The 23,329-nt window shown below is 48.8% G+C and overlaps 1 protein-coding gene across 1 annotated transcript in view; it reads right to left on the bottom strand.

Moving 5' to 3' along the window:
• Nucleotides 1–23,329, bottom strand: part of TG (thyroglobulin) — a 247,226-nt gene that overhangs the window by 144,570 nt on the left and 79,327 nt on the right. The window contains exons 28-34 of the mRNA XM_082363748.1: nt 16,642–16,707; nt 14,518–14,598; nt 9,615–9,752; nt 8,552–8,728; nt 7,026–7,137; nt 5,948–6,027; nt 4,556–4,699 (exon numbers count right to left, since the gene is read on the bottom strand). Coding sequence (XP_082219874.1) covers nt 4,556–4,699; nt 5,948–6,027; nt 7,026–7,137; nt 8,552–8,728; nt 9,615–9,752; nt 14,518–14,598; nt 16,642–16,707 — 798 coding nt within the window. The remainder of the gene's footprint in view (nt 1–4,555; nt 4,700–5,947; nt 6,028–7,025; nt 7,138–8,551; nt 8,729–9,614; nt 9,753–14,517; nt 14,599–16,641; nt 16,708–23,329) is intronic.

The raw sequence follows: 23,329 nt of genomic DNA on the forward strand, positions 1-23,329 counted from the left end.
TGCACGGTAAGTTCTCCTACGTGTGGTGGTTTCTATGTGGGCTGCAGAGAGGCATAATTAGAAGAGCTGGTCATTTCCTTTCCATTTCCCATATCTAGAACAGCTACAGGGTCCAAGTACATTTGCTTAGCAGAAGAACAAAGGAAGTGTGAGGCTTCGGTTGTTTTTTTTTAGATGCCGCATTTGACTTTGTAAACAAACCAAAGACCCTGCCCCACTTGCAAGTCACGCACAGCTGCGGAGCGAATGGCAGCCCGAGGGAATTCTCCTCCGAGGGCAGCAGGTAGCAGCGCCCCGGAGGCCGCCCCCTCCAGGCAGCCCTGAGCTCTGGGGCAGCTGGACTACAGAGCAGCCTTCTTCCCCCGAACCCCCACCTTGGTTGCTAGGACCCCCACCTTGGTTGCTAGGATACGTCCTCGTTGGGTCCTGCTGTCGCAAAGGGGCTGCCAACAGCCTCATCTGCATCCACAATTGCTTGGCCTGAGCCTCTCAGTTTGGTGCTCAGACCCATGGAAATTTCTGTTCTCTTTGGACAGCAGTCAGAAAGCACATGGCTGCAGGCTCTCTGGGGGCCCCTCTGGGCGCTCCCTGCTCTATGTTTGTGCCTCTCTCCTGGATCCTAGGAGACTCAACTCTCACTTCTGTTCTGAGAACACAGCCCGGTACCAGGGTTATGTTGCCTGTGTGCAGATCTCTGCGGACCCGGGGGCCGCAGGGCAGGACCACGGCCACCCCACCCACTATCCCTACGCAGCGGCCACTGCGCCCTTCACCCAGCTTTCCTTTATCTACGCCCAGATTTTCCCCCAGAGTGGCTTTTGCCTAATCCCTTATAGAACAAAATTTCTTGCTCCCCTTTTGTGCTTCAGAAGCCCCCGTGGGTCCCCCGACCCCGCACCGTAACACAAGCCACAGGGCTGAGTAGCTTTCTGATACAGAGGGAATAATTACCTCCCGGTGAGGGGATAGGAGAGTACCAGCCCCACAGGCGTCGTAAGTGAATGCAGGGAGAGTGCTGGAGAGTTGTTTCTGACATTAGTAAGTGCTTGAGAGATGTACATGTCTCTCACTTCTGCCTCCCCAGCCAGGCTAACCGCTTTTGGGGAGGACCTTCTACCCCTGATGCTTCCATGGTGTTTGACACATAGTAGGAGCTCAACAAATAGCCCTTCCTTTCCCCTTCCTCAGTGTCGTTCTTCAGAAACAGGACCTGTGTTACCCTCTTTGTGTCTGGCTCTCAGCCTGCAGTCAGATCAGGGGTCTGTGCTCATCACTCAACAGAGATGCCAGTACACTAAATGACCAAACCATAGATTTGAAGCGAGGGCAAAGCCTATTGACGGAAATTCTTTGCAAGAATTCCTTTGTAAAAACCCGTGTCTCCTGTGCTGACGGAGAGGTCATCCTTCAAGGCTCAGGTCCCCCTCTGTGCAGGCTTCCCTGGCCCTGCAGGGGCCCTACTTCCTACTATTGTGTGTGATTGTCTAATACAAAGATAAGGATGCGGGGAAAGTAACGACGATGTCAGCTTGCCCGTTGGGACTTTCCAGCGTTACACTGGGGTAGTTTTGTCTGCTACAGAAAACAGAACACATGAGCATCTAAGGTTCAGAATCCAGAAGATGAGGGTGCTTTGGCTCAAAATATATCGTACAACACAAGGTGGTTTTGTACTAGGTCAGCGTGACCCAGTGCAGAGATGGTCTAATTTACCAAACCAATTTCCCTGAGTAAGGTTCCTTTTCTCTGCCTGGGTCTTAGGAGGAGATAAGCCATCAAGTCTTAAGACTTAAGCCACCACCCGCTTTGGGTGGTGAAGATGACTTAAGGGAAAAAGACTGACCGGTGAGGACCTGATTCTGCTCTGATGGAGGGTCATGGGTCACACCAGGTCACCAGAACCCCTGACAGCTGGCCCTCTTCCTCCCATTCTTCTGAAATGGAAAATTCAGAGCCACTCACACCAGAATGGCCGTAAGCCATGTGCATCCCGAGGTGTTTTCCACCCAGGGGTCCTGAGAGACTGATGCCATTTTGGCATTTTTAGATTTTTCTCCCCACTCACCCGAACACTGAAAGCAGGCAGCATGCAGGGTGAAAACCTGCCTGCCTGGGCAGCTCCAGGCCAGCGGGCCAGAGCCTGCAGGAGGTGGTCCCTGAAGCATAAAGGAGGGTGTAGGAGGCTTTCAGTAATGGATTTCCACCGCTCTGAAGCAGAATTAATTTCTTGTTCCCATGTTCCCACAGCACTTCATGCACATGACAGTTCTAGTACTGAGCCTATGATGCTACAATTAATCATATGTGCCCGCATCTTCTTCACTAGGATGTGAGCACCTAAGAAAAAAATGACTACATCTTATTAACCCCACACTTCCTAGTACCCAGCACAGTGCAAGACCCAGTATGGACACTCAATAAAGTTTGAAAACTTCCAGATTTACGACATGAGCAACCCAGAGCTAGAACGGCTTATTTATTTACAGTCTGTGACTCCTCCTGAAGTTGTGCGCGCCTGGAGGACAGGCATCATTTCTTATCCTTACTCAGCCATGTAACAGAGTGACTATGTCATATGGCTGAGCATAGCCATATAATATGGTTATATGGTTGGTTACTTGGACCCAGTTCTTTCTGACTAGGGTCCAAAAATGCTGGGTCCAAATTCTGTCATTTACCTGCTATGTGGGACTTTGGGCAAGTGACTTAATCTCCCTGAACCTCAGCTAACAGTGGTTATGGGGATTAGGTGAGGCAGCACTTACAAAGCGCTTGACATCCAGCCAGGCGCACAGTAAGAGCCCAGGGATTAGAGGCTGGATTTGTAAAACCAGAGGCCCCCAGGCATGGCTGACATTCGGTCAGTGTCTGTCGAATGAATTTGTAATTCCCTGCCCTGTAGTTCCTGGTCAGAACTCCTGAGTCCCCAGCCTGACCCCACAGAATATACGTTGGAAAAACTTAGTGGTCTGTGCAGTGAGATAAAAAGACACGGAACAGATGGAAAAAGTGGGGACAAGAAGCACCTTGGGTTCTCTTCCTCGCTAAGTCCTGCCAAGAAGTTGTAACCCTCTGATCTGATTCCCACATTTCTGAACAAATGAATTATTCCTTAGCTTCTTTTTATCCAACTCTTCCCTGAGCAACAGAAAGATGAAAAATGACATTTTCCAGCTTTGGTGGTTTGAGGACATGGGAAGAGGTGTGGGAGGACAGATGGGCAAGGAGGTATTGCGGGCTGAGAGTTCAGTTCTGAAGGCCCTGAATACCCAGAGCTGGCACTGGATCTCCTGCGGGGCCACCGTCCTATGCAGGCATTCACTCCCCCTCCTCTATATGGCACACCCCACCCCACCCCCCCAAATAGAAACCCACTGAGGATGTTTCATCATACACTCCTGATGTTTTTCTTAAAACAATTCAAGATGCTAAAATAAAATAAAAGTAATAAATAGAGTGAACTCAGATCAAGTCACAGGATGCTCAAAGCAGACATCAGCAAGGAAGATTTTTTTCAGCCTGGTAACAATCAACCCCAAAAAAACCGGCCCTGAAGCCACAGAATGTCTCGGGGATTAGTAGGCTCATGAACAAATGTCAAGGACCAGATTCCACCAAAAAGTCCCATCCCAAGCCTCTTGGGTTGGACATAGCTCTGGGATAAGAGGCCAACCTACCGCCGGTTTTGTTTATTAGTTTATTAGTTTTATTTTTTCAATTTATTGGTCAACTACTTGTTTGGTCAGTTGAGTTTAGCTGGGGGAAAACCATTCAGGCAATGTGTCCAGACAGTTTCACATACAGTCACTCATGCCCTATGGGAGACCTGCCAGGAGGCAGCAGGTAAAGGGGAAGAGTGAAGTTTGGAGTCTTGAGAGCTGGGTTTGCGACCTGACTCTGCTTCTTGATGGCTATGTGGTTTGGGTCAAATAACTTCCACTGTCTACACCATACTCTCCTCATCTTAAAATGGAGGAAATAATGTCTACTCCATGGAGGCACTGAGTAATACATTGTACAACCCGTGTAGAAGCCGCAGCACATATGTAGACACACAGTGGGCACGTGAGGAATGTCAGTTCTCCTCTCCTTTCCGACTTTGGGCAAAGTATTGTGTTGGGTGAAATGCAGAATGTGAAACCAAAGTTACAGACCTCTAAGGTTCCTCCAGGTCAGACATCCTGTTACTCTCATTTCTAGGGCAAGGACCAGGCCAGGGCCAGACTCTCTCCCTTAAATTTAAAGCTTGAACACAACCTCCAAAACCCTCTGGAGCAGACTGATGAAGACAGTGTCACACTGAAGAGGTTGTCCATTCACTCCTGCTGAATACATCCATGGAGCTGAGACCTAGTTGGACATCTTTCCTTTGAGTCTACAAGCAGACTTCCAATACATTCCTTTTCTGCTTAAGTTAAATAGAATCTGTCTCTGTTGCTTGCACCCAATGAATCCTGACTAATCTCCTCCCAGGGCCAAGGACATCATCCTAATATACAGTTGAGAAGCAGTCAACTAAAGATGCCCATGTAGCTGTTCGGAGAAGATCACTTACCAGGCTTCTGGTACCATCCAAAGGGATAGGTGCGGACCTCAATGTCGGGAGAGCCACAGTCCAGAATGCGCCAGGCTCCTCCATTTTCCTCACTGCACATCTGAATTCCCAAGCTGTTCAGAGTTAGGCATGTCACCTCTCCTCCTGGAGCAAAAAATAACCAGGACCAGGGAAATGATCATGATGGAAGATTCTAACGGAATGAGAGAAATTCTGCAAACTCATTCTTCAGCAGACATTTGGGGTGCAGCACACTCTTCCAGGGATGATCTTAGTCACTGATGAAAAACCCGCCACCTTAATGAGCTTCTGATCAAAGAGGACATCGATGGAGACAGCACAGACCCATCGTGTGCCCAGGGCTATGCTGGGGCTGTGTTTGCGTCATACTCTTTGGTCCTCACTCAGCCCTAGGAGGAGGGTAACATTTCTATCCCTATTTACAGATAAGGAAACCAAGGCTCAGAGAGATTAAGTGGCTTGTCCAGAATCAAGATTTAAATGCAGATCATATGGATGGATCCAAAGTTCACCCTACCAAGCTGCCTGACAGGTCTTGAGAGCTGAGCAGAAGCCAGCTAAGTGAGCCATGGCAGGAAGGCTACTTGGGTCAGGTAGAAGAGTCGTGTAACGCTGACCGGGCACTGGACCAGGAGCCATGTCCCAGCTACCATGTTTATTAGCTACCTCCCCTCTCCAAGCCCCCACTTCCCATATGTGAATGAAGGGCACTCCTCCCCACCCACCACGAGGAGACGCTGAGGATTAGATCAGACTGTAGATGTGAACGGGTTTTCTAGACTGTAAAGTGCTGTATGCAGACCAGAGAGAGTTACCATTATTACCTTTTTTTTTTTTTAACATCTTTATTGGAGTATAATTGCTTTACAATGGTGTGTTAGTTTCTGCTTTATAACAAAGTAAATCAGTTATACATATACATATGTTTCCATATCTCTTCCCTCTTGCGTCTCCCTCCCTCCCACCCTCCCTATCCCACCCCTCTAGGTGATCACATAGCACCGAGCTGATATCCCTGGGCTATGCGGTTGCTTCCCACTAGCTATCTATTTTACTTTTGGTAGCGTATATATGTTCATGCCACTCTCTCACTTCATCCCAGCTTACCCTTCCCCATCCCCATATCCTCAAGTCCATGCTCTAGTAGGTCTGTGTCTTTATTCCCGTCTTACCCCTAGGTTCTTCATGACCTTTTTTTTTTTTTTTTTCTTAGATTCCATATATATGTGTTAGCATATGGTATTTGTTTTTCTCTTTCTGACTTACTTCACTCTGTATGACAGACTCTAGGTCCATCCACCTCACTACAAATAACTGAATTTCGTTCCTTTTTATGGCTGAGTAATATTCCATTGTATATATTATTATTACCTTTTAACTGGGAAACGTTCAGAAAGCCAAAGCCAGTGCAGCACGGGTCCACATCACACAGTCGTTCACATTCGAAGAAGCTGGCGGAAGGGGAAAAGAGCAGGCCTGAAGGTTTGTGCTGGGCAGGACCTATGGGGTGGGCTGAATCGCTGACACTGACTTCTGGGGGCCTGCTCTCTATGACGACCCCTTCCTGAGTCCACACACACAAGCTCTGCTCCCGCAGCCCCCACCCCAGCACCAGGGTCAGGCTGACCCCCGTTTCCCACCCTCCTTCTTGTGCCCCTTCCTGCCGGCATGGGTGGTACCCAGCCAGAACTCAAGGCAGACTATCCTGTATCATCTTTTCATCTCCATTTTCAAAAGCAGATCTTAAATGCCAGCAGCATGGCATAGTTTCATAAACCAACCACACTTCGTAGATCAACAATTCATAGATCAATGACTCTCAAATTCTAACTTCAACAGGGGGAGCTTAGGTAAAATTCAGATTCCTGAGACCCCTGTAAATGCTGATTCAGTAGGTCCAGGGTAGGGCCCAGGAATGCAGTTTGTAAAAAGTCCTCCTGGTAATTCTCATGGGTAAGATCCACAGACTGGTGGAGAGGAACATCACCTTTAATGAAAACAACTAAATTACAGCTGACTAATTAAATCAATAATAAAATACATTTTTAAAATAAAAAATTAAATAAATTAAAAGTCCTTATATGCCTATGGTCCCGTTGAAAGTTCTGCTTGCTCTCTGGATTTTGAATGCAGCACAGGAAGACTTCGCTGATCAACTTTATTACAATGCTTGGTAACTTGTATTAATTGATAAAACACAGGTCAATGTTTCCCTTTTGCATCAGCTGACCAGATATTCAGGGCTAAATGTTGTGCTGACTACTAGTAACTGACCTTAGCCATGGTTTTTAGATAGTTACCTCCTTATTACTTTTTCACCCTTTGCTTTGGGTTTTACAGTCTTTTATGCTTGTGCCTTTAACTGATATTATATCACCATCTTTATGAAAACAGAAGGGTCTTAATAATGAGTATTGCAGTGGGGCGGGAGTGAATGGAAACAGCTTACCCGTTGGAAATGGATTTGTTAAACATGGGCACTTTGTTTCTAATGGAAATCCCCATCAGCTTTTGGAACGGCAGGCGAGTGTAAAAATTCTTCACTTTATCTTGCAGTACAACTACACAGGGGAAGAAAGACATTATATTATTTAAGGAGAGATGTGCTGTAGCCATAAAGATACTTTTGTAGGGGACAAAGGTATACAAACCATGCTGAAAGCTTCCGATTAAGATGGCATATCAAACCCATGTACTTAACAGGCTGCTCCCACTGCAAATCTCACTAAAATAATAGTAAAGGCATATACCCCCAAGGCAAGAGAGAATAGGAGAGGGGAGAGAGAAACAAATTTTGGAAGCTAGAAAAAACACAGGGGAGTAAAAGTTGACCGAATAAACCTAAGAAAGCTGAATTCTCGCCTTTTCTGTGGGAAGAACTGAGAAGCAACCCCATCCACCTTCTGGAATCCCCAAAAGCTTAAGTATCAGCGGCACTGGGATGAAAGTGAGCTAAAACAGAACGGGCTGCGAAGCTTTTGAAGAAGCGGTTAGGTCTCCAGAGGCCCTCCTCTTCTTTCCACAGCCAACAACTGCCCCTTCCTACCATGGAAGGATGTGGTCTCTCGGGGGTGCCAGGTTGAGCTGTAATGGAGGGAGTACCACACCGAAGCCGGGGGACTTTTTCCAGTCAGTCTACATGGTGAATATTGAGATCCCCTAATTTTCCAACCTTATTTGGCATCTAAACCACAAGCAGCCAGGCTCACGCCCCCAGGCCAGATATTACAAGATTCCTCTGGAGGAAGGGCCTAGATATACGGACGTGAGGGAGTCCCCAAAGGGTGGCCCAACTAGATTATCCTACAAAGAAAGCCCAAGTCAACAAGCTCCCACAACACACTCAGAGCTTCCCAGTTAGCTTCTGGGTCCCTGTCTTACATTTAAGTGGAAAAATCAAGGGTCACCAGATACCTGAGATAGGCCTCCAGCAAGGAAGATAGAACAGTAAATGAAAGATCTCAACATGATGGAAGAAATGAAGGCTGGGCAAGGTGAGCCCCCCTCCACCCAAATAGTATCATTAATGTTCTCAAAGGGGTAAAATCAACTTCTATCTTGTTGAAGCCACAGTTGTTGGGATTTTCTATAATAAATGGCCAATTGGAATTCCACCTGCTATGTGCAAAAAACATGATTTCTATGAACAGTGGGATTCCAGAGTGACATTATTCTCTCTCGAGTCAATTTGATGTATTTCTAAATGCCTTTGCATCTCTACAAGGAGCCTGGGTAACTATACTTTCAGACTTTTTTTTTTTTTTTTTTTGGCCACTCCACACAGCCTGCGGGATCTTACCTCCCCGACCAGGGATCGAACCCATACCCCCTGCAGTGGAAGCACAGAGTCTTAACAACTAGACCGCCAGGGAAGTCTATTTTTCAAAGAAGAAGAACTGATCTGGATATTTGTAAAGCCACAGAGCCAGTAGCCCAATAAAAACGCAGTTTGGGTTGATCCAACCAAGCACTCACCTTTCTTCTGGAAGAGGGCACTTGGCCTGCGGGGCAGGATCAGTCTGCAGCCCTTGGGACTGGACTCCATGACATCATCACACACCTGGGCCTCTGGGTAGAGGGTGCAGGTGAAGTACAAGGGTGCACTGTCTGTTATCTCTGCCAGCTGACAGAAAGAGGGCTCCTGGACACAGCCTACAGGCAAGAGAACAGTTGGGTGTTAGTCCTAGGGAGGCCAGCAGTGGAGGGTTACCTCTACAGGACCTTCTGGGAGAAATGCCCCGTGGGGACTCTTCCCAGGCAGGGAAGAGGCCCAGGTCAGTCAAAGCTGTCCAGTCTGGACGGCCCAAGAAAAACACTAGGGTTCTCCCAGCTGGGGAGAGGGCCATACCCGAAACAGGGAGTCCAGGTGGCTCTGAAAAAAGGCAAAGTCCAAGAGGGTGAGGGGTCAGCTGGAAACTCAGCAATATGGGAGGAGAGAGGGTAAAATTCCATTGGATCTGCCCAGGACCATCTCAGAGGCAGTCAGGACCTCAGACCACAGGCCACAGGATGTAAAATTTGGTGGCGTTGTGAACAATCTCCCCTGCTCCCAGTCCCGTGTCAGACTTTGCCACTGGTACATGTGAGCTCCCTAATGGGGAGGGATATGGCTGATTTTTATTTTCTCATTCCCAAGGTGAAACACAAGGCCTAGATCATAGCACCTGCGCAACACAGCATGTGCCTGTTAGGTAAAGGATGGATGGATGAATGGATGTATGGATGTATGGATGGATAGATGGATGGATGGATGGATGGATGGATGGATGGATGGATGGATGGATGGATGGGTGGATGGGTGGGTGGATGGATGGATGATAGGTTCTGAGAGCAGAGTAGAGACTAACTACACGATTAGCTTCTTGAAGATATGGGTTATGTCCTGTCTTCTGTATCACCCATGACACTAACACTGAAGTGACCCCTGAGTTATGCTACTGAATTTGATCATATCTGTGTCTCAAGAGTTTTTAAACTAGGCCTGAGATGCCTGACCACAGGGTGGAGAAGAAGGAGGACGAGGTCTAAGGATACTTACGAGAAAGACACCACAGGTTTGCCTGCTGCAGTGAAAATAGGTGTTTGAAAAGCCAGTGCTGCTGGCTGGGCAGGGATCGGTTTCCATTGACAATGACTTGGTTAAGGTCCACAGGGGAGAAAAGCTCTGTTGTCAAATCTGAAAAAGAAGGGGCAAGTCAACTTCCTTTGCCTTTATCTCCATGGTGAATCTCTGTCTCTCTGTCTGTCTGCCTCACACACACACAAACACACACACACACACACACACACACACACACACACACACACTTGCAGGCTGTGTGAGGCCAGAGCATGTCTGGAGTCAATAGGGTTGGGAGTCTGGTCAGGCAGGAAAGATTCAGAAGGTCCCAGAAAGCCCTAAAAATTATGGAGCTGCAAAACCTTAGAATCTTGGTTGGGGAGAAAACTTGGGAGCCATATGGTTCAACTTTTCACCTAAGGCAGAACTCTTCCCCACGATATTTCTGGCCGAGGTCCCTGCAGCCCCGCATGACATGTCTGTGCCCACCGTGGCCGCCCACCCCATCATTAGGAAGTTGAGGAATCAAATCCGCCTCTTTGTAAATGTGAACCACTGATGCTCCTTCTGTCTTCCAAAGCCACATGGAAGTTCTAACTTCCTCCCAATGGCAGCTTTCATCTGTGAAGACAGCTCTCAGCTCCGCTCAGCCCCAGACTTGAAAGTTCCAGCTTACACATCCCCCACCTCACCCCACCCCCATCTTTCTTTGTGTCTTCATATGCCATGATTCTGGCTGAAGGCTCTTTTGGGTACACCACTGCCCACGGGACGGAAGTCCAAGCTTTCTTCTTGGTCCGGGCTCTACCTGCCTTAGGAGCCTCATCTCTGATTGCTTCAACTCACGCTCAAGAAGCACGTACATCACACTACATTAATCGTGTAGTTAATCTCTATTCTGCTCCCAGAACACTGGTAATTCCAGCTCATCACCTCACTGCTTGCTGCCCCAGGACTACTGTCCGTGCTCACCTGCCCTTTACCCCCTTCCTCGTCACCTGCCTAGTCCTCCTGTGCTTCAAGGACCAACACTGCTCCCTCCTGCTCTGATGTTCAGTGGCTCTATAAAGAGGGTCTCCAGCGTTGAGGGACCCAGCATCCCAGCCCAGGAGTAAGGGTACATTTCTGCACCTCATGAGGGCTCTGACTTCCCAGAGGGGCTTTCCCTGGGGGCATAAAGCGGATCATGGAATGAGCTGGGGCAGGTTTACAGCATCCCTTAGCTTGGGGCTCTGGAATGCGGGGCTCTACAGCCCATGCATACCCCACGTTGCCTTGGACTGCAGCATCTTCTCAGAAGCCCACTCTTCAGGCCACTTAAAGCAGGCTCACCAAGGCTGGGTCTCCTCACCAACAACTATCACCAAAGGGGATAGAAGTGTATGAGGTCTGGCAGGGCCAGAAGTTTAGTGCAAACAGAGACCCCAGAGACCATGTCGCCAGCCCCTCCTCTGTGCAGCCACTGCCCTTCGGGTTATTGCTTCCCATGCTACTGTACCATGGCTGGTTTGCACGCCTGTCTCCCTGCTGAACCATGCCTGGCATAGGTAGGAGGGCACACACCACCCCTTAAGACGGCAGAGGAAGAAAGGAAGAACAACGCAGCCGGCCTAGAGGCTCACTTGTAGATCCTGGAGTCACACTTTGTCCTCAGAGCCTCTGCACAGGCTGTCCCCCTTGCCTGGCCCTCCCTCACCCAGGTGTTCTCTGGAAATGCCTGGCACATCTTCCAGGCTCCTCTGAGAAGCCCCTGCTACCTGCCGGAGGCTGTCAAGCATCCTTCCTCCCTGCAAGCCCTCTGCACTGACAGCCCATCGCAGCCCTCACGACCCTGGCCCGCCGTGGCTGGCACACGGGAATTCTCACCAGCCTGGGAACTTACGAGGGCACCGAGTATGTGCACAGAAAATGTCTGCTGGGTGAAAGAATGGATACTGTAGCCTCTCAGTTTATCCCTGATGCTGCATTAGGAAGAACCCATTTTCGACTTGTTCTCTCAGAACTTTGCAATCCTCTGGAAGGCCAGGAGGCCAATAGCGGGCTGCCAGCTGGGAGGTTGTTCTCTGCTTTTCTGTGTGTGTCTGAGACACTCGGAGTAACTGCAGTAACCGGAAGCAGGAAGGGGAACATTCCTCGCTGTGCTGTGACTGGGAAAGGCCCTTCTGGGGAGCACGGAGGAGCACCGGCCAGGGAAGTGAGCCCCACCACAGGGGAGCCCATCAGCGGGGTTTCTCCTGCAGGGGCGTTATCTCCTCAAGTCCAGGAATGTAATCAGCTGGGAAGGGGAAACCCAAGCTGGGCTTTGTCTATTCACCCTGAAGCCCTCCAAGGTCTTCCGGTGGGGGGAGGAGAGGGAGTCCTTCCCCTGGGAATCATGCGATAGCTTTGTAGATGCGGTCCCGGCACAGTGGATGATGACGGATTTCACAGAACATTCTCAAGTACCAGGAAAACATTCACACTTACATGGCCGCGAGCAGTCTGGCTACCGCTCAGAGGCGCTGCTAAGGTTGGGGACCACAAACGTAAATGTCCCCAGCGCAGGCTGGCCTGCAGGAGTGTAGGGGGCTGGGGGGGAGGGGCAAACAGGAGAGCCACACCCCATGGAGGGGGCGGCTCAGCTCAGCTCCAGGGTGGTCGCCAGGCAGAAATTTGAAGCCTGCGCTGCTAGAGCTTCTCCTCTGTTTTTCTCTACAGAAGCTGGAAATCTGAATTTCTATATAAAATCTTCCAATTTAAAAATATTGGCCCCGTTAGATAAAATCAGAAGTCTACTCTGCAAATCAAACGGAACCCGTCTGCCCTGCCCGCCAGGGGCCACCAAGACTCAGCTCTCAAGTCCACACTGTCTGCCCCTGGGAGCAGCTTGTGTTCTGGAAGGACCTGGGCCTTGGAGTCAGCTGACCAGGCTTTGAACCCCAGCATGGCTGCTTTCTTAGTGCTGGACCGGCTGAAGCGAGGGCCAGCAGGCGCTGTGAGCCCCGCGTTGCTCACTGGTAAAACGGGAAGAACGACAGCGATGAGCAGAGCTGTCACAACGTTTGCGAGGTGATGGATTTAGAGCACCAGAGGCAGCACCTGGCAGCCAGGAGTCTCAAGGGGGAGCAGGCCCCCTGCTGCTGCCCCCGCCCCTGCCTGGTGAGCTCACTGCCCCCGCCCCTGCCTGGTGAGCTCACTGCCCCCGCCCCTGCCTGGTGAGCTCACTGCCCCCGCCCCTGCGGCAGCAGAGAAACCTGAACAGCAGCCGTGGGCTTGGGAGGCTCCCAGGACACAACCAGTATGCCAATCTGCCAGTGCAGGCAAAGATGGCACAGGAGAGGGGCCAGGTCTCTGTGCAGGAGGGACCCAGCTAAATGCTTGCTCCTGAGAACAAGAAGGGGAAGGCTCCTGAGTGGGTGTCCATTCACCCACTCCCCCCACCTCGCTGGCAAGACTGAAGCTTCCACTACAAACCTCTGAAGGTGCAGAGGGCATAGCTGCTAAGGCATTTGGACGGGAATATGCACCGTGACCCTAGCACGATCCCCAGCTGGGATCTGCTGTCCGACAGGCAATACAAGGAAGAGAGACGGACTGGGGACAGAACCTTCGGGAAGGCTTGCTACGAGCCAGGCTCGGTGCTAGGATCATAATCCCAACTACCACGTAATAACAGCTACCGATTTGTGAGCACCTGCTCTGTGTCACGGCAACTTATAGAATTACATCCTCTAATCCCGTCTCATGGGGAGTGCTATTACTCTCATTTAAAGAAGGAGAAACTGAGGCTCAGAGAAGATGACTCGGGGTTGCACAGGCAGATGGAGACAGGGCTGGGATTCGAACCCTGCTCTCCTGACCTGAGGACCACACTCTGAATCAGGACACAGCCCTCGAGCCCACAGCTCTATGGACGCAGAGCGAACTCGTAACTGCTGAACAGCTAGTATGGGATGAGCCCCAGTTGTAATGATTTATGTACATGATCTCATTTTTATCTGCACCAAAGCCATGGGAAAGGGAAGAAACTACCATTGTGTGGGCATCTGGGGATATTATGTACCAGGCAATGTGCCAGGTGTCTTCCCTGGTATGTTCTCTATAAGAGGATAAGTGGAAAGCAAGGTACATTCTACACAGCAGGAATCGAGGCTCATAGGAGGTGAGCAAAGTACCCATGGCCGTGCAGTTCATAATGAGTTGCCAAAAGCCGCTCCAGCCCTAGTCTCTCTGCTGTGCAATGTGGTATTTCTCCCATCGGGTGTGCTGTCCCCCACCACCGTGCTGCAGGCTGACCTGCTCCCGTCTCCCTCCCCCCTCCTCCCCTCCCCTCTCTCTCTCTCTATCTGGCTCTCTTTCCCTCTCCCTCTGCCCCCCACCCCGACTTTCAGCTCCACCTAAGGAACAACAACTGTAGCCTCGGGCAATGGAGAAGCCTCAGACACCACACACACTCTGTCCCTAGGAAGGTGTGGATTTACATCTTCCACTGCATAAAATGACTCTCTCTCAAAAGACCCTCTTAGACATCTCATTCATTAAACAATTCCAGAACATGTACATTTTGCTTACATTCTTCAGAGTGTACATAATCGAAGGCACTGATCACCTTCAGATAAACCTTGCTCTTTAATAGTTTTCTGCTGGATTTGTTATTATGGTTGTTTTCTTTCTCAGCAGCAGTGGTGACTTTGCAGTCATTTCACCTTACTTTTTTGTGCCAACTGCCCCTCCGCGGAGCGGTCCGTATTTACGAAATGGATAGTGGATTAGAAGCTTAGAGGGAGGCCATGGCTGCAGAATGGAGTGGCGTTCATGGGTCCACTCATCGACCAGACCCTTGGCCTCACCATCTGTCTCCACAGCCAGACACCAAGTATATTAAGAGGTTTTGGGTGGGTACCTGTTTCTGTTGGAGATGCTGGCCTTGGTTCCACAGCTCTTCTGCACCCCATAGACTCAGACCGAGACCCCATGTCAGAATCTAGGAGAAAAAAAAAAGGATTGCGGTTCTAATATTGGGGAGGAAAAGGGGAGATAGTCCTCTGGTCAACAAAATGGTAATGACAATGTAGGAAATCCTCATGGGCCACAGCCAGGTGCCCCAGTACAATCTGGAACAAATCCAGTGGCATAGGTCTGCATTCTTTGGCCTTTTGTGGAACGTCAGCCAACCTCTGCATAAGAGAACTATTATTGTCCTTGATATTGAAATTGTTAGCATTGGTAAAGTCTTTTAGAGTTAACAGGATATGCTTATAAATATTGGTCTTTACGACCCCCTGTGAAGGGACGGAGTAAGACTTCCATTTTACTCTTGAGAAAACTGAGACTCACAGACTTGAAATAACTTATCCCAGAACATGCAGGTAGAAAGTAGATGAATTGGAATTTGAAAAAATTAAATGAAATTCCCAAGTCAGGAACAAGTCTTCTGTGACAGGGGAACCGGGTTTTAGGCAGGTCTTTGGGTGCTTCTGTTTAGTGGGGCAAATGTCCTGGGGAGAAGCAAGTCCTTCATTTTTCACCAGCTAGCAAATTATTTACCAGAATTTTAATTTTTTTAAATTGCAGTATCACTGATGTACACTATTATATGTTAAAGTTGTACAACATAGTGACTCACAATTTTTAAAGGGTATACTCCATTTATAGTCATTAAGCTACAAGGCTATATTGTACAACACAGAAATTTCTAATAAGTAGAAAGCACTGGACTTGGAACCAGTGTCTGGGGCCCACCCCAGGACCACCTCCTGAGATGCTCCTGCGAGCATGTCACTTAACCTCTCCAAGTCTCTCTTTTTTTTTTTTTTTTGTCTGAAAAATGAACAGAATATCAACCCCCATATGTACCATATAGGTATTACTAAAGGAGAAAAGAAGTGTATAATCTCATTATATCACCTTAAAATGAAAATGATGATGGGCACCTTCCTTTTATTTTCCTCCCCTCTCTTTTTCTTCTTCTTCTTCCTTCTTCCTTCTCTTGCTCCTCATCCACCGTCATCACCACCATCACTCACATCAATTAGCATGCACCAGGTACTGTACTAAGTACGTTATAGGAATTACTGAGCCAATGCTCACACAACTCTATGAGGCCAGGACCGTTTTTACTGCCTTGTCACCCATGTGTTCAAGCTCACACGGGTGGGAAGTAAAGGAACCAGAATTCATACCCAGTCACTCTAAGCCCACCCTTGGTGCTCTCTCACACTATTTCACAGGCATAGAATCAGGTCACCAGTCCTATCTCTTAGCGGACTGGAGATCAGTCAGGAGGGGTCATGGGAAGAGGAGGGGAGTGGTACAGTGGCCGGGGATCTTTCCTCATGCCTCCCACCCAGCACCTAGGACCATGACATGCAACGATCCCCTGCCTGTCTGCTCCCTCCTGAGGCTGCGGCCCTTTCCAGGTCAAGGCTGTGCCTCACTCGTCTCTCTCACCATGTTAGTCTCACCCCACATGCCTTTCACAGTCCCTGGCTCTGAGCAGGCACTAGGTCAATGTTCATTCAATTCAAAGGAGAACAAACAAAGCAGAAAAGAGATGCCAAATATGCATTTCATCTGAGCCCAACCTGTCCCATGAACCCAAGGTAGCATCAGCTCTAAGCAGGAGCCCATGGCACACCCACCTGGGGTCCTGTCCCCCACCGAGCCTTGGGGAAGGAGGGGCCTGCGGCCGAGGCCCCCTGGAGAAACGCCTCCTGTAGTTTGCGGTGGCCTCAGAGCCCCCATCCTACTAACAAGGGCAGCTTGTGGTCAATGAACTTGATCTCACAGGAACCAGCGCTTAATTCCTTCATCCTTCCTTAGGTTTCCACACTTTTCATTTTTGTTTTACACTTTGGTATCTTATCTGATGAGAACTGGGGCCCTTCTGTCCACACAGAGCACTCACTTGGAAAGTAAATCTCTACATTGTCTCTCTGGGGAGCAGAGTGCCCTGTGAGTGAGAAGTGGATCCAGACCGTCTCCTGCCATCAGTGTCCTATTCACCCCCTCCCACCACAGAGCTTACCTTTCCAGAGATAAACCTGCTGGAAACTGGTAAAGGTGCTCTGGTTTCCTTTCAGGGGTGTCAGACCTGCAAAGAAGATGTTTATTTGTATGAGCTTGAGTGTGCTTGCTCCTACTGGGGACCCACCATGATCATAACTGCCTTACCTCCCCGACGCTGGCCCCTCCTGGGGCTGAAACTCTGTTTCCCACACAAGGCGCATCCCAAAATCTTCTCGGAGTTTTCCTCCAGCTGCTGGTACAAAACCAGAGCTGGCCAGAATTATGGATGTTAGCATAACTGATGCCATCTTGGGCCACTACAATCCTTTCTGTCCTTCCACTGACCCTGCCTAGGGCTGTACTGTGCCATAAATCACTTCTCTGTCATCAAGGGCTTTGTAGTTAATAGATACTGTTTAATGATCATTAGGTCCAGGTGGCCTCTGTGCTCTGGTAGCCTCCAAACAATGATGAAGACCTTGGCTGATGTATGTTACCCATTCATAAATCTTCACTTAGGAATGCACGTCCTGTTTCCAAGCACGTACCCCCATACTCTAGGTTAATTATAAAATTGTCCTAGTGGCTCCTCAGTAGTGCAGAGTGCAGCTACTAATGCTTCCAGATCATTGATGCTCAATCCCCATCCCACCCTGTGAGTAAGTTACCCTATAATAAATAGACCCATTGATTATTTGGAGCTGCCTGCCTCATTTTACAGTGTCAAGATACCGTCTCAGTTCAGTGGGCACTTTTCGTTCCCTCCATCCTCCAAAACCAGAGCCCACGTGTTTTTCTTAGAGCACCAAAGGGACTATTGTGGGGAGGGGTCAGGATCCTGTGACATTGAGACTCACTTAAGGAACTATGGATTGATTTAAAGTGAACCAAACTCATAGAAGACTCAACAGCTGTGTTAATTTTCCTTGTCACTTACGTCCTCGGAGACTCTTGCCCCATTGGCAAACGGGGATGGTATTCGTGAGGTTGGGAATGTCTATCTTCAATCTCATGTTTGACCATAATTTTCCAGCTCCTTGAATGTACTGTGAGCTTCCAGGGGCTGAACATGGGCCTTATTCCTCTTTGTATCACCCACATCTAGTAAAATCCCTGCCATAGAACCAGCGTTCAGCACCGTAACGAATGCAAAGACAAATGAATAAGGAAAACAAAGCAATCAATGATTTTCAGAGCCCACCAAGTAAATGCAGAGCCTCATCTGCCCAAGCACAAGAAGGCTGGCCACCAAATTAGATTTCCTAATGCAGACTTCTGATCCTGCACTCCTTTCCCCAAAACTTCCCCAGTTCAATATTGTTGATGGTGAGAAGATATATAGAACAGAAGGAAACGTTATCCCTCCTGTTCCTGGCTAATGGTTTAGACTGTCCAGACATCGTTCCATGCCTTCCACAGTAACTGAGTTAAAATACCCATGTTACACAAACAGGCCTGCAGACTCTGGCTTATGTGATCTGCTCTCTCTGTAATCAAGGTTGCAGGAACACACACACATTTAGAACTGTGGGGCTTTGGCATGGAGCCTGACTCTCGAGGGTTGATGGGTGTTGTGTGGTCTTAACTGACTTCAGGACACTTCTGCAGAGATCACGTGCTACATCTGGGGCGGGGGGGAGGGGGGGAGGGGCGCATGGTATGGGTAGTTTGAATCTACAACGTGGGAGTGGGCACGATCCTAAACTGGAAAACCTAGGTTTCAGAGTCCATCTTTTACTGGCCATTTTCTCTTCTCTGTATCATCACTTCCACCATGTCTCTACTTATATTCCTTGCCCTTCCTACATAAACTACACTCCTGAATCCTTGCCTCAGGCTCTGCTTAGTGCTAATGACAGCTACTGTAAAGAACTAAGAGAGCCATCCTGTGTGTAGGTGTCCATCATACATCTACTCCAGATGCACTTGGTGACCATGAACATTATAGATGCATGGAAGTTCCTCCACTCAGCTCCCAGCATCCCAAGATAGTGACAATCATTGATACAAAACAGACTCCCACAAAGAGAATGCCAGCCATCGGGCTGAGCCTCACCATTAATCAACAACATGAAGCCTTTGGGATGTAGAAAAAACCAAGAAGTATTTCTTCCAAGGCCTGTTTTTCCTATCCAATTTTAAATCCCTATGGGCACTAGGGGACGTTCAGTCTGCCTATTTTTTAATTCATCTGCACTACAAGGTGTTGTCAGAAATGAGGCATGTGCAGCCCCAGAGCTTTCCAAGCCTTTTTTCTTAGAAATAAGAAGATGATCCAGCCAACACCAAAGAGCTGAAAACACCCGACACGTCCACTGGGAATTTGGGAGATGCAGACCCTGAGTGGACTCTTCTATTGAGACACACGTCAACCTGGCACCAGTTTAAACAGAAATCGGTGACAGGAAAGAGAAACCTCACAGCCAGTAAAACGTGCTGGTAAGACTGCTTCCGGGTGATTGGTGGGGTTGTTTGTTTTGGGGTGTATTTGTTTGTTCTGGGTAATATTAGAAGTCTACCCTACTCCCATGGAGCAGGAAAGGGTTGGTTGGCTTAACAAAAGAGGAGAGAGGTGCTAAAGGGGGTTCTGTGTCCCACAATCCTTCATCAGTCCATAAGATGAGCAAATAGGAGGCCCACTATACTTTAATAATATCCGTATCTGTCACCCCAACTAGCCTGTGAGCTCCTTGAGAGCAGAAACCACTCTACCCGTCTCTGTAGTCTACTACCTGGCCTGGCACCTCACACCCAGCTGCTTCTCAGGACGAGTGATAGCTGAGCTAGTTCAGCAACTCCCCTCCCCATGGCTGTTGTGCCCCTCCCAGCTCATCTCTGCAGTGCACAATTGACCCTCTGCCTTTCCTGCACCTTTTGTTCCCTTCTCCCCACAGCCCTTTAAAATCTTGAAATAGAATATGCTGGTAGATGACATTCATTCCCCAATATCTGGAGTAGAGCATCCCCAGAGAGATGCCCAGGGAGCAAAATTCTCAATTACCAGACTCCTTAATTTGCTGGTATGATACAAGCATACCTCTGAAGCACTTTTCTGCTTCCAGTAAATTAGATGCAGGGCCACTGCAGCAGACAGTGAGAGATGCCCCTCACAGCTCTGGTCTCCAAAGCTTGAGTTGAAGCCCCAGCCATGGCACTTAATGCAAAGATAGTTTCTTGAAGTGTGACACGTCACAGCTATGAAATTCACTCCCATGAGCAAAAGTGTAATATAACCTCACACTTCTGCCTCAGATTGCCTCTGCCTCACCAGATTGTCAAAAGGATCAGTTGAGTTGATGGATGTGAAAATGCTTTGTAAAATGCGACACGGATACTGACGCGCTCACTATTTGAATTTAGTGTGTTCCGTTGGGTTGTGATTTCCTACAACTGGCAATCAATTCACTTACATTTTATAAGAAAATACTCATTCTCCATGAACCAACTGCTGAAGCAGACCCTTGCCGTACTGGTGAGCTGAACAGTGAGAGCGGATGTCCAGACCCGACATCCTACAGAGCGCCTCTGCTGGATGTGCAACTGGGGGACCAGGGACTTGGGGTTCAGAAAACGATACCTTAAACTACATGCTGTAGAGCACATTAGCACTGCCTTATGTAATATATTTAAAAAGTGTGCCCCCATTTTACAGATGAAGACCCTGAGGCTCAGGGTGGTTAGGTACTTTGAACAAGGTCATGGAACTGGGGGACGGGTGGGGAAGCAGGATTCAGCTGCAGTATTTTAAATGCCAACCATTGCTCCAGGGTCTCCAGTATCTACTGAGTGCCTGCCTCCCTCCAAGCACTACTCCAAGTGCTTCACATGCTTTCCTCCTATAATCCTCCCAACCTCCCCAGGCATCAGAAGTCACCATTATCCTCATTTTATAACTGGAAAGACCAAGACACAGAGAGGTCATATAACGAGTAAGCATTCACACTGGGATTTGAATCCTGGGGACTGATTCCAGAGTCTGTATTTTAAAGACCATCTAACCATTTGCAAAATGGAAGGAAGAGGCTGGCCCTCAACCAACCGTGGGAGGGATAGAAATCCTCTATCATCCCTATCCCCTTCCCACGTGCTACCAATCCATTCCACAGTGTCTCCTTCAGTTGTTCAGATACCTGGAATCCTCACTCCTTTTTCCCTCCATCAGTATCCCTCCATCAATATCTGCCATTAGGAAAAGGTACTTATCAGGTACTCACACTTTAGTAAGAATTTAAATCCCTATGTTTATTTTCTCAAGGGTTAATTGTACTTAAGGCTGATGTCATATTGTGGGAAGGAAGGATTTGGCCCTATTGTTCCCAGTTGGAGGTGGCCTCCAGATCAGTCTGTGTGCAAGTCAACCTTCAATTTGGAACATCATGAATATGCCTCAGGCTGCCTGAAATCCCCATCAAAGGGTTCCCTTCTTAAAGCTTTGCCAGCACCCCAAAATATATATATACACAGAGGGCACTGAAAAAAATAAAGAACTTCAAAAGTCTTCAGTAATCACTCCTTCTCAGGGAGGCCAGACAAGGGCACAGTCTTCACTTCTTGGGCACGTACCAAGCACACACTCTGTGTTAAGCATTTCACTCTGGATTTATTGCCCATGAATGGATCATATGTCTTTCTTCAAATGCTCGTTTCCACACTGGGCTACCTCTCAGAGTAATGGATACCATGTGTTTACTATCCATCATAGAAATAAGCTATTTGATTTTACTTACCCCAAAAGAAACTAAACCTCATGGAATTCCACAAATCTGCAATATTTTTTCCAGGCTTTGGTAAATAGGCATTCCACAGATACTATGTATATTCTCTATGCCAGGTTTTATGCTCCATGGTGTGACTCCAGAAATTAATAAGACACAGTTCTTATTATATATTATATAGTAAGTCCAGTTCTTAAATATAACAAAAAATGACAGATTTTTAAATGACAATAAAATCATCTAACATTAATACTATGTGTCAGATACCACACTAAGTTCTACACGTGTATCATCTGTAAGTGCCAATATAGGGAAGCAGTTAAGAACGTCACTTTGGAGCCAGAATGCCTGGTTTCAGGTCCCAGCCCTTCTACGTGCAAGCTCTGAGACCTTGGAAAAACCCCACTTCTGTGTGCCTCAGTGTCTTCAGCTGTAAAATGGGGATATAATGATAATAGTGCCTCCCTTTTTTTTTTTTTTTTTTAATTAAACTTTATTTCCTATTTGGTTGCACCACGCGGCATGCGGGATTGTAGTTTCCCAACCAGGGATGGAACCCGTGCCCCCTGTAGTAGAAGCGTGGAGTCTTCACCACTGGACCGCCAGGGGAGTCCCAGTAGTACCTCCCTTAAAGCACTGTGTTGAGGATTCATGAGTTAGAAAAGGTCAAGACCTTGGAGCAGGGCCTGGCTCCTAGTGAGCACCATGGAAGGCGTTTCTATCACCATTGTTATTGTTTACCCTCGCCTTTCATCTTCACAGCCCAGTGAGAGGGAAACTGTCATTACCCCATTAGCAATTAGGCCTGAAGATATTTACTGGCTTGCTCAAGGTCACACAGCTGGCGTCCAAAGGTGGGATTCAACACCAGGGGGCAAACTCTCAGCTGGGCCAGGGAGAGAAGCAGCCAGGCAAAGCCTCAGTTTAGACGTACTGCCCACTGCACTGTCTAACAGGGCAATGCATGGAGCATGCACAAAGCTCCGCAGAGGAGGAAGCGATAAGCCCTGCAGGGGTAGTCAGGGAGGGCTTTTGGAGGAGGTGACATTGAGCTCTCTGCCATTAGAACCCCAAGGGCTGCAGTACACTGAGAAGCAGGGCGTGGAAACTTCTCTGGGAGGAAGGACATGGTCTCTGCCAGCCCTTCGAGGACCACCTTCCAGGGCATCTCACGGCTCCTCTGACCTCTGCCCAGTGCCCTCCTCTCCTCTGTCGGGCTGACACCAGCTCGTGCTTTCAGCCCTCTCAACTCAGAGGGTGGATTGGAACCATGGGGTCCAGTTCCGAGTTCCCAGGCCGGCAGGTAAGTAGAGCAGAGAGGAGGCAAGATGGAGCCCACCGCCCCCGACCTCACACTGCAGCCGGGAGAGGTAAGTGAGCAGCTGGGCCCCGTTCACGCCGAAAACTCAGACTCTCCCGGTCGGAAGGAAACTTCCAGGTCACCTACTCCGTGCTTCTCAAACTTAGCGGGCATGGCATTATCCAGACAGCCCGTCAGAACAGATTCCTGGGGCCTCCCTGGGGTCTGGGGAGAGGCCTGAGAATCTGCATTTCTCACGATCATCTGGCGATGCTAAGCCTGCCGGTCCTGACCACACTGAGCGCCCTGGCGTGGTGGCCCCGGCTCAGGACAGAGCAGTCTCTACTCCTGCCTGGGAGCTCTGCTGCGAGGAGCACAGGCCGGGGCTGGGGGAGGCGGAGGGAGAGCTGACTGGCCGCCGGGGCCTCGGGTGCTAAGGCCCGTCCCTGTAAAATGAGGAGTGGGGCGGATGATCTCAGGGGTGATCTCTAGATCCCGCGCTTATACGCTTATGGAACATGGTGGAAGAGCTTCTGAAAGAAAAAAGGGCAAGGAGCAAGCTCAGCGGTTATTTCTGTCGGTGGAGCCCCTGTTGGGGGGCCGACGGTTCCCTGTGCCCCTGTATCTGGGTTGGGCAGTGCGGTGGTTGCCTCCTGGAATTCCTTAACTGACAGAGGGGGAGACACACCCAG

The sequence above is a fragment of the Balaenoptera borealis genome, assembly GCF_965194805.1.
Source record: "Balaenoptera borealis genome assembly, chromosome: 17".
In the NCBI taxonomy this organism is placed as follows: domain Eukaryota; kingdom Metazoa; phylum Chordata; class Mammalia; order Artiodactyla; family Balaenopteridae; genus Balaenoptera; species Balaenoptera borealis.